We start from the raw sequence: 12,154 nt of genomic DNA on the forward strand, positions 1-12,154 counted from the left end.
GACTACTGTGAAATAACTGTTCAGTACGAAGGTAGGACAACACCTAAAGTCGACATGAAATTTTAGGACACAACAAACTCTTTCGTGGACTCTAACCGTCGAAATAAGCAAAACTGAAAAACAAGCTTTCCACAAACAGACCTCAGAACACCAATTATATTTAATGCACATTGAAAGCATATAACATCTGCAGGAGACGTAACATTAATACGGGTTAGCACAAATTGGATTATTTAAAAAAAATACAAAGCAAGAATGGACAATCAAAAGCGGACAGGGGCACACACATACGCGCGCACACAAGGACACACACACAATCACACACTAACACGCACAAACACAAACACACGTGCACAAACGTACTCACACACACACACACACACACACACACACACACACACACACACACACACACACACACACACACACACACACACACACACACACACCTCCTTTGCATGGCAGTCGATGTTGGCTGTGCTGGGCTCGATATGCTTCGATGACCTCCCATTCTCCATTATCTCGTTTGATGGGGAAAGCAATGCTCAGCACATGGTTGCAGGGCTTGATGATGCGCAAAATGCCCCGAACCCGTTTACGTTTGTCCTCCAAGGACTCCCTCGTCTTCATATCGTCCACCAACTTGTCCTCCACTATGGCCGCTCCATTATCGAAAAATCCCTCGACCATTTTGAAGAAATCGGGGTCATCTTTGTCGTTAATGCTACTATTAGTAGTGCTATGTCTGGAAGAACAAGAGAGTACGGTTGGTCGCAGAGACGTATGCACCTTTTGAACGCAGGTGACAACACGAGGATACATGATGATTTCTGTCCCGAGGATTTTCCTCTATATTCGGCTAACGTTTGATTCCCAGCCTTCCACACTCTTCTTTTCTCCTACTGTCTATTTCTCTTTTGGCTCGTATGTGAATCCCGTGACCCGCATTCGCTTATCATGCAGCACGACTCCCTCCTCTCTTTTAACCCACACAGATTACTCTTGAACCCAAAACCCACGCCTCCTTCTCTGATATCCCCCCTCCTCTCCTGCTTTCTTCACACCACCTTCTCCTCCACCTCTACTTCCCCTAATCACAGATTGCGCACGGCATCCTCTTCCTCTTGTGGTTCCTTATGCAGCCACGCTCTTTGCCGTTGCCCCTGGCAACGAATAGTGGCCTGACAATTTAACGGCGTCGTCTTATTCTATCGCGTTTATGAAATACATATTTGCCTCAATGTTTAACAGTATTAAACGAATCCCTAATGTAAAACAGGAACACACCAGCAAAGAAGAAAATGGGGAAAAAAAATTCATCAGCGAAGCAAACAATACTCCACTTTTACATACATCGCCTAAATACCACACTTGCCTGTGGGACCTAGTCCAGCTACGAATCATATTAATTTTCAATATTGGAATACGTAGTGTATTGAATAGTATACGAGGTTGTGGGAAAGGTAATGCGATCGCTCCGATGCGCTCTGTCATCAATATCGATCACAGGTGACTTACTGGGATTTACGATGTCGAATGTCGCTTCAGATCGTAGACGAACGAAATGCTCGTCTCTCTCTTAAAATCCTGTCTGTACGACTTACTTTCCTGATTAAATGGAATAATCATTGCCGTTGTTGGTTATTCAAGTGACATCACCACACAAATTGAACTGGTCGCGAGCGCGACAAAATGCGCATGCGCAGCACACCCGGAAGTACGGCATGAGGTTATAAAGGTAGATACTGACGTGGCTTTGAATGTTGGTGACTTGGACTCCAAGTTGGAGTTGGATTCTAATTCTATTTGAATATTAATAGATCATAACTCGTGGTGTCTACGTACCGAACATATTACAAGTGCATTTGTTTGAATTATTTACTGGATGGGGAGACGGGAAGCGATGCCGATTTGCTCTTCACGGTCCTGAACTCACACGTATGAATATGGTTAAATTCAATGGGGATTTATACTTCAGGGGATTCGAAGCTCCCGATGGGATCGGGTCGTGCGCGCCATGCGGACTCCGGTGCGCTAATAATAATAATAATAATATCGTTATTATTTAATGGCCACAATTATTACCCACGTTCTCGTGGGGTTGGTCGGGGGAAGATGGGCCCAAGTCTTTCACGAACCGGCTGACCAGACCTGACGTTCGATTAAGTTTAGAGCAGGAATTTGTAATTGTCTCCCGTCGCACCGCGGAGCGAAAGGGGGACTATGGTTTTCCCCTCCGTCCGTGTGTCCGTCCGTCCGTCCGTGCGTCCGTCCGTCCGTGCGTGCGTGCGTCCGTCCGTCCGTGCGTGCGTGCGTAAGCGAAGGACTGCATTCGAATTAGGTGTGCGGGTGCAACCCACGTCAAAATCCAAGATGGCCGCCGCCATGTATGTCTGATGCCATGTATGTCTAAACCTTGTGAGCTGAATATCTTGAAAAATAAGCGAAGTACCAACTTCTAATTTGGTCTGTGGGTGTATCTAGGCACAAGGAAGAAAGCTGTTTAAAATTGGGTCGCCACGTCAAAATCCAAGATGGCCGCCGCCATGTATGTCTGAACCTTGTGAGATGAATATCTTGAATAATAAGCGAAGTACCAACTTCTAATTTGGTGTGTGGGTGTATCTCGGCATAAGGAAGAACGCTATTGAAAATTGGGTCACCACGTCAAAATCCAAGATGGCCGCCTTGCGTCTTCCACTTTGTCAACTCGCATCACTTCACCGACGGGGGACCTAGGCGTAACGCTTGCTTGTTCATGATGCCGGCGATGTCACGCCTACTCTTCGTGAAGGAATTTAATGTCAGTCCACGAACGAATGTTGGACAAACCATCCTAGGGACGGCACACTGGTGAATGAATCACACCTTTAGGAAAATTTCTTTGAAATCACATTTCTTTAGGAAAATTTTCGGTGTTAATTTTTCGTACATGTATACACAAAAAAAAAAAACCACCTTTAGAGGCCATTTTTCCCCGCAAGCGGGGGTTGGCCTTTTTTGGGAACCGTGGTAGTTGTTGTTTTTCGGTCCCCTTTTTGAAGCAATGTTTTACGGCCGGATGCCCTTCCTGACGCCAACCCTTTTTGCCGCCTTTAACGACAAGCAGGGAATTACCAGTGAACTGGTACTCAATTAGCCGACCTCGGAAGGATGACAGGCTGAGTCAACCCCCCTGGCGTTAATTCAGCGATCGACCGGGTTTCGAACCCAGGATCCTAGGATCCTAAGCTGACACCCTAGCCGCTAGCCCAACACCAGGGTTGTACATGGTCGTACATGTATACACAATCGTCGGTTAATTCGTGTCGCGTATTCTGAGGCCTAGTACTAGTACTAGTAGGCTTAGGCTACCGTCTCCGACCTTGTGGTTTTGTTTTCTCTCAGCGGTTCGTCGAATGCACTGCAATTACTTTCGTTCTCTGTTTCGTCAGAGTCGTTCACCCCATACTTCCTTGTTTAATATCTCTACTCAAAAAAAAAAACCCCCAAAAAATATTTCCTTCTCAGTTCTTATTCGTTTATTTGTTCTTATTTGTTCGTTCGTTCTTCGTTCACGTTGTTTGTGATCACGCGATCACGTGGTTAGAAATGTTTAATCTCTCCCCTGAAGAACTGCATTCTGTCATATATTATAACACCTTTTTGTTCTTCTCCTATCAAAGGATGCTTTCGTCTTGCTCACCAAATCTATTTATTCCAAAAAAAAAAAATTCCATCTCTTACAGTTCCTCTTTTCTACATTCCCAAAACTCTCCAGCCCTCCACCCCTCCTTCAGCGTCCTCAAACGTATTTTTGACTCGAAGGTCTCAAACTCATTTTGCAAAAAATGTTCGTTTCCCATGAATCGTACTTTTCAAAATCCAATCTCACCCCTCCCCTCCAAATCTTCCCCATCCCCCCCTCCCCTCCAAAACTTCCCCATCCCCCCTCCCCTCCAAAACTTACCCATCACCCCTCCCCTCCAAAACTTCCCCATCACCCCTCCCCTCCAAATCTACCCCCTTACCCCTCCCCTCCAAATCTTCCCCATCACCCATCTCTTTCAAATATTCCTCCTTGCCCCTCCCCTCCAAATCTTCCCCATCACCCATCCCTTTCAAATCTTCCCCCTTGCCCCTCCCCTCCAAATTTTCCCCATCACCCCTTCCCTCCAAAACTTCCCCATCACCCCTCCCCTCCAAAACTTCCCCATCACCCCTCCCCTCCAAATCTACCCCCTTGCCCCTCTCCTCCAAATCTTCCCCATCACCCATCCCTTTCAAATCTCCCCCCTTGCCCCTTCCCTCCCCTCCCTCCTAAACTCCCCCCACACCCCTCCCCTCCAAGACTCTCCCTTGCTCCTCCCCTCCTAGACTCCCCTCTCACCCCTCCTCCTCAAAGCGTCCTCCCTGCTTCTTACCCCTTCCAACTTTCACCTTCATCTCCCCCAACCTTCTGCCTCGCTCTTCCCCCTCCTCAAATAACACCTCACTGTGCCTCACCCAATCTCCATCAAACCTTTTGTCCGCCCCATTCTTCCCTTTCTCCAAGCTATTCTGAAATCTCTGAAATCTCTGACACACCTTCAACAGCTCTCCCTACCTCTTCCTCCTCTTCCACATCTTACCCTACCCCTCCCCCCCCCGTTCTGTATCCGATGCTCCCCCTTCCTCTTCATTAACGGTATGGACCTCAAACATCCGGGGCCTTCGCTCAAACTTGACTGATCTCTCCATACAGGTTGCTTCTGACAAACCAGATGTGATCTGCTTAACAGAAACTTTCCTCCTTCATGATGTCTCTGATTCCTTGGTATCTCTCCCAGGTTACTCCCTCCTCCGGTATGATAGACCTGAGCCTCGTCCTGGAGGTGGGGTTGCTATCTTTATTAAAAAAACTCTCTTCCTCACTCACCCTCCACTGCCCTCTCTCCACCTCACCCCCAGGAATACCTTCTGGCTACGGCTTCCCCTTCGCTCCCACCTTTTGTTCATATGTGTGTTGTACCGTCCACCAAACAGTGATGACTCCATCTACATCTCGCTGTCTGATAATATGGACCAACTTCTATCTACCCATCCCAACTCTCTTCCTCATATGTGGTGATTTCAATTGTCACCATGCCAGTTGGCTGGGTGTGGGTACCTCTCTCACCAGCCATGGCTCTTCAGCAAAGGACTTCTGCGACTCACTGGGACTGACACAATCTGTCAATTTCCCGACCCGGATCTCAGTCAACGGAGCATCTTCTCTTCTGGACTTGGTTATGACTAACTTCCCTGAAAATGTCTGCTGCTCTTCTTCTGCTCCAATCGGCTCATCTGATCATGTGCTTGTTAAAGTGGACATCTCTCTGACCATTCTCAGAGAGCCTCCTCAGCGTCGACGAGTCTGGCATTTCACTCAGGCCAACTGGCACGGTCTTCAAGCAGCCATCAATCATCTGGACTGGTCTCCCATCTCTACCGCCTCTGACATCAACTCATCCTGGGAATTCTTTCAAAGTAAATTGCTCTCTCTCATGCACAGATTTATCCCATCTCGTCTTCAGTTGTCATACCCTTCCTCCCGTCCATGGTACACGGAATCTTGTGGTGAGGCTGTTGCCCAGAAACAACTTGCTTTCGTCTCCTGGAAAGCAAATCCAACGGAAGGAAATCTCATTTCCTTTCACAAAGCCCGAAACAAGTGTGTGTCCACCCTCAGGAGAGCCAGGAAACAATATCTCTCCGTTCTCAAGACCGAACTCTCTTATCTGTCTCCCTCTTCCAAATCCTGGTGGCGTCTGGTCAAATCTGTTTCTGGTGTTTGTTCCCCCTCCATCCCCTCCCTCACCTCAAACGGCTACACGGCTGACTCAGCACGTGACAAAGCTGAATGCCTCAACTCTGTGTTTGCCTCTAAATCTTGTGTCCCAAACCCATCCCTCTCTGTACCCAGTCGTACCCAGCTGCTCCTGGACTCTGTGTCCTTTCCTCCTGACAAGGTGGAAAAGTTTCTGTCAACCCTCGACTCTGATTCTGCAACTGGTCCTGACGGCATCAGCCCACGGGTCCTAAAATCATGTTCTGGTCACTCCCTCTCTCTGTTCTCTTCACCCTCTCTTTTGCTCAAGATCATCTGCCATCTGCTTGGAAATCAGCCAACGTCACCGCTTTGCACAAAAGAGGTGCAAAAACAGATCCTAGCAACTACAGACCAATCAGCCTTCTCCCAATTATCAGCAAAGTCATGGAATCCATCATTGCTTCAGACATGAAATCTTTCCTCTTCTCCAATGGCTTGATCTCTGACCATCAATTTGGTTTCAGACCTGGTCACTCTGGACATGTTGCTTCTGCTTTCTCAACAATGGATGGAGGTCCTCAACGCCAAACAAGAAATTAGAGCTGTCCCCCTTGACATTTCACGTGCCTTCGATACGGTCTGGCACCCCACTCTGCTCACCAAACTCTCCTCCTTTGGTATCCATGGAAATCTCTACGCATGGCTGGCGGACTTCCTCTCTAGTCGTAATCTACGTGTGGCCCTGAATGGGTTTCTCTCATCTCCTCTTCCTGTTCAGGCTGGAGTTCCCCAAGGCAGTGTTCTGGGCCCTGTGATTTTTCTGGTCTTCTTCAACGATCTCTCTGACTCTCTTGATAATCCTCTCTATCTCTTTGCTGAGGACTCTACTCTCTGGCGCTACATTCCTCATCCCTCAGATCGGCAGTCTGCAGCCTCCTCGCTCTCTGCAGACCTGGACAAAATCACAGACTGAGCAAACAAGTGGAACATGTCTTTCAATCCTGACAAATCTCACACTCTTACGATGTCTCTCCGAAAAGACCGACTGGACAACTCTCCCATCCACTTTCTGAATAATCCTCTCCAAGAAGTTCTGTCACTCAAGCTTTGGGTCTCACTATCTGCAATGATCTTTCCTGGGAAAACCACATTTCAAATCTGGCCTCCAAAGCCAGTCGCCGACTGGGTATCCTCCATCGTGCGAAGTCCTTCCTTGGTACACCTGAGCTCCTCACCACTTACAAGGCTTTCATCCGCAGCTCTATGGAATACTGCTCTCCCCTCTGGTCTGGTGCTCCTGCCTCACACCTAGCTCGTCTTCACGCTGTTGAAACCAAAGCGTTCAGAATTATTGGAATCTCTCGCGATGAAGCTAACTCCAAGATCCTTTCACTCACTCACCGCAGGCAGGTTGGTGGTCTTTCCGTCTTCTACCGACTCCTCTCTGGCCTTGCCCCCCCAGCTCTCTCTGGGCTCTGTCCCCCAAATATTCCTACAGGTCGCACAAGATCTGCCTGCAACCCTCTTATGGTTAAACTGCCAAAATCAAGACTTTCTGCTCACCTTCACTCCTTCATTCCTCTTTTCTCCCGCCTCAGGAACAAACTCCCTCACTCTCTTCAATCCCACTCCACCCTCCAGGTCTTTAAAACAGCTGTTCACCACCATCTCTTATCTTCCCCCATCCAAAACCTTGATCTTTTCTACCCCCGCTAATTTCACCAAAAATCCTATAGTTTTTTTTTTTTTTGAAATACCAACTTCTGTCCTGGAAGTCCTTGGTCCCCTTGTGTTTTATACCTCTCCCCCCCACCGCTTCCCACACCTCCTCCCCCCAAGCCCTCTCCCTCCCACACTTCTCCCTACTCTCAAATGTTGTGTTTGTGTGCTTCCCCTTCTCTCCCCATCTTGTCTTACGCTCCCTCTTTTTATATATTTTGTTTGTCTGGTTGATTTGTTTGTGAAATAAATGTTAGCTCTTTCACGAGCCTCGATTCAGTATACAAAAAAACCAAAAAATAAAAAGAACACCGGAATGACATTTTTTGGTGTGTCGGGATTCAAATTGATTAATGTTGTAAATATTGTTATTATTTCTCATTATTATTACTAGGGCATGCCCGTACTATATCTATATCTAAAATTATATCCCCCCCCTCTATTTACATGAAATGGTTTGGTCCAAAGCGAACGGCTTGCGAGTGGTGACAATCCCCCCCCTCTATTTACATGCAATGGTTTGGTCCAAAGCGAACGGCTTCCGGAGTTTGGTAAAGAAATCGCCATCGCGTGCACAAACGCGCAGGAAAGCGAATGAATCGCAAATTCGTTTTTATTAGTTGTAAAACATAGTTTAACGCCAACATAGTTTGCAAACGTGAAATAAATGAATACGCTCTCAAATGTGCCATCCGAGGCAGAGTGTGCCCGCCACGTTCGGCACACGCGATCGTTCGCTGCTCTCTGATTGGTTGAATCGTTTTTTGGACATAGCTCGGTAAGTAATTGTCCGATTAATATGAAACCTTGAAAAGGCACATCCTCGGGTCCCCAGCAATATACCTGGCAAGTTAAAAGTATATCGGACCCGTGGTTGTCGAGAAACAGCGGTCACAGACAAACGTACAGACAGACAGAGATTACTGGAATTATAGATAGATTATTATTATTGTTGTTATTATTGTTATGCCAAGATCATCAGAAGAAATTTACTGATTTATATATGAATTGTTTTGACGAAAAATCAAATTTTGATGACATGGAGGATGGATTCAAGATTGAACTGGAGCCGGGATTGGACTTCCCACCACCACCACCACTACTACTACTACCCACCACCACCACTACTTCTACTACCCACCACCACTAATAATACTACTACTACTACTACTACCTACCTACCACCACCACCACCACCACGACTACTACTACTACTACTACTACTACCCACCACCACCACCACTACTAGTACTACTACTACCCACCACCACCACTACTACTACTACCCACCACCACCACCACCACTAATAATACTACTACTACCTACCACCACCACCACTACTACTACTACCCACCACCACCACCACCACTACTACTACTACTACCCACCACCACTACTACTACTACTACCCACCACAACCACTACTACTACTACCCACCACCACTAATACTACTACTACTACTACTACTAACTACCTACTGCCACCACCACCACCACCACTACTACTACTACCCACCACCACCACCACTACTAATACTACTACTACTACCCACCACCACCACTAATAATACTACTACTACCCACCACCACCACTACTACTACTACCTACCACCACCACTACTACTACTACTACCCACCACCACCATCACCACTAATAATACTACTACTACTACCTACCTACCACCACCACCACCACCACCTCTACTACTACCCACCACCACCACCCCGACTCCTACCCACCACCACTGGTTCTACTACTACCTACCTATCTACCACCACCACCAGTTCTACTACTACCTACCTACTTACCACCACCACTAGTTCTACTACTACCTCCCTACCTACCACCACCACTACGAGTACTACTACCCACCACCACCACCACTACTAGTATTACTACCCACCACCACCACCACTACTAGTACTACTACTACCCACCACCACCACTACTAGTACTACTACTACCCACCACCACTACTACTACTACTACTACCCACCACCACGCCTACTACCTACTACCACCACCACCACTACTACTACCCACCACCACTACTACTACCCACCACCACTACTACTACACACCACCACCACTACTACCCACCACCACCACCACTACTACTACTACTACCCATGACCACTACTACTTATACGACCCACCACCACCACCACTACTACTACTACTACCCACCACCACCACTGCTACTACCCACCACCACCACCACTACTACTACTACCCACCACTACCACTATTACTACTACTACTACTACTACTACTACTACTACTACTACTACTACTACTACCCACCACCACCACCACCACCACTACTAATACTACTACTACTACTACCACTACTACTACTACTACAACCCACCACCACCACTAGTACTACTACTACCCACCACCACTACTACTACTACCCACCACCACCACCACCACCACCACTACTAGTACTACTACTACCACCACCACTACTACTACCCACCACCACTACTAGGTCTACTACTACCTACCACCACCACCACTACTAGTACTACTACCCACCACCACCACCACTACTAGTACTACTACCCACCACCACCACTACTAGGACTACCCACCACTACTAATACTACCCACCACCACTACTACTACTACCACCACCCACCACCACCACCACCACTACTACTAATACCCACCACCATCACCTCTACTAGTTGTAGTGAAAATGTATCAAAGTTGAACCCAGGTGTGATGCTCCCTTAAACCACTGAGAGGCGTCTATAAGCCCTCGGACGTCCGCGGCTCCGGACCACTCCTGCAGCATTTACTCTATGACATGTAGACTCGGATGGTACGTACATGCAGACATTCTAGGCTTGCTTGCATTGACTAATACTAGGGCATGCCCGTACTATATCTATATCTAAAATTATATCCCCCCCCTCTATTTACATGAAATGGTTTGGTCCAAAGCGAACGGCTTGCGAGTGGTGACAATCCCCCCCCTCTATTTACATGCAATGGTTTGGTCCAAAGCGAACGGCTTCCGGAGTTTGGTAAAGAAATCGCCATCGCGTGCACAAACGCGCAGGAAAGCGAATGAATCGCAAATTCGTTTTTATTAGTTGTAAAACATAGTTTAACGCCAACATAGTTTGCAAACGTGAAATAAATGAATACGCTGTCAAATGTGCCATCCGAGGCAGAGTGTGCCCGCCACGTTCGGCACACGCGATCGTTCGCTGCTCTCTGATTGGTTGAATCGTTTTTTGGACATAGCTCGGTAAGTAATTGTCCGATTAATATGAAACCTTGAAAAGGCACATCCTCGGGTCCCCAGCAATATACCTGGCAAGTTAAAAGTATATCGGACCCGTGGTTGTCGAGAAACAGCGGTCACAGACAAACGTACAGACAGACAGAGATTACTGGAATTATAGATAGATAGATAGATATATCAGGATCGTGGCATCGTATAGGAAGGATCGATAATATTAGTCAATGCAAGCAAGCCTAGAATGTCTGCATGTACGTACCATCCAAAGTACAACTACTACCTACCTACCACCACCATATCACTCAATGGTGAAGAATCACAAAAAAAAAATTAATAGCTGGATCCGGATCCGGATCTTCACCAAAATTGAATCGATTCTTCCTTGTCACACACATAACTGGTCCACCAAGTTTTGTCCAAATCCATCCATAATTTTTTGAAATATCCCGCAATGTATAGTTTTTGGCCCTATCTCCCAATGGTGAAGAATCACTTTAACAATTAAATAATTATCATATCCGAAACCATATTCAGATCTTCACCAAAATCGAATCGATTCTTCCTTGTCACACACACAACCTCTCCACCAAGTTTAGACCGAATCCGTCCGCAACTTTTTGAGATATTTTGTTCACAAACAAACAAACGGACAGACAGGGGTGAAAACATAACCTCCACCCATCTTTGGTGGCGGAGGTAACTAGATGGTATTTATTCATAGAATACTCATCCTGTGCAGTCAACTTGGTGTGAGCAAACTTCTGTTTTTGAAGGGTTTTTTTTTTTTGCTTTGATCCAATATGGCTGCCAAACCACGTGAGCGATGACATCATAAGTTTATATTCTCTAAATATAATTGTTGCATAGATCACGCTCAATACATTTCAAACTGATCAGACTAAGCGTTGTCCCTGTCGAATTATGGTAAATTTTCGTGTCAATCGGAGCAACAGTTGCCGAGAAAATTAATTTTTCAAATGCAGACATACGTACGCCACACGTACGCAACCAAATGCCTAACCCTGCTTTTCGCTTCGCGAGCGCAGGGTAATGAAGCATTTTAAAATGTTATTAAAATGTATAAAGACAATAGAGAGTGAATTATCTAAACATTGACTTGAGCAGCAATCGATTTTCATTCCAATTATGTTTTTGTTGTTTTGTATCCTCTAAACCTGAGAGTATTCTCTAGTTATACTGCTTCATTAATATAGTGATTTAATTAGTGTTTAATAGTACATATTAAACAAGAAAAAGCAATAAGAGATTGCAGTCCCTCGCCAGGATATGTTTGTGTGGTTTTGTCCTTTGGGTGTTTTGAATCCTTTGGGTCCTCTTGGTCTTCGGGATCTTTGAGAGTCTTTGGGGTGTTTTAGGTCTTCGAGGTCTTTTGGATCTTCGGATCCT

General features: G+C 46.4%; 2 protein-coding genes across 3 annotated transcripts in view; one reads left to right on the top strand and one right to left on the bottom strand.

Annotated features, from left to right (window-relative positions):
• The window catches only part of LOC137432548 (glutamate dehydrogenase, mitochondrial), a 96,673-nt gene extending 95,463 nt beyond the window's left edge, over positions 1-1,210 (bottom strand). The window contains exon 1 of the mRNA XM_068124578.2: positions 450-1,210. Within this exon, the coding sequence (XP_067980679.1) occupies positions 450-822 (373 nt within the window). The 5' untranslated portion in view covers positions 823-1,210. The remainder of the gene's footprint in view (positions 1-449) is intronic.
• Positions 1,211-1,696: 486 nt separating this feature from the next.
• SHLD2 (shieldin complex subunit 2) overlaps positions 1,697-12,154 on the top strand; it is a 124,622-nt gene continuing 114,164 nt past the window's right edge. Inside the window, exon 1 of one of the 2 annotated variants that reach the window (XM_068124581.2) lies at positions 1,697-1,738. The gene's annotated coding sequence lies outside the window, so the exon portion shown is untranslated. The remainder of the gene's footprint in view (positions 1,739-12,154) is intronic. The other variant, XM_078783342.1, reaches the window with a different exon arrangement.

Source organism: Myxine glutinosa, chromosome 8 (assembly GCF_964187855.1).
Source record: "Myxine glutinosa chromosome 8, kmMyxGlut1.1, whole genome shotgun sequence".
Lineage (NCBI taxonomy): Eukaryota > Metazoa > Chordata > Myxini > Myxiniformes > Myxinidae > Myxine > Myxine glutinosa.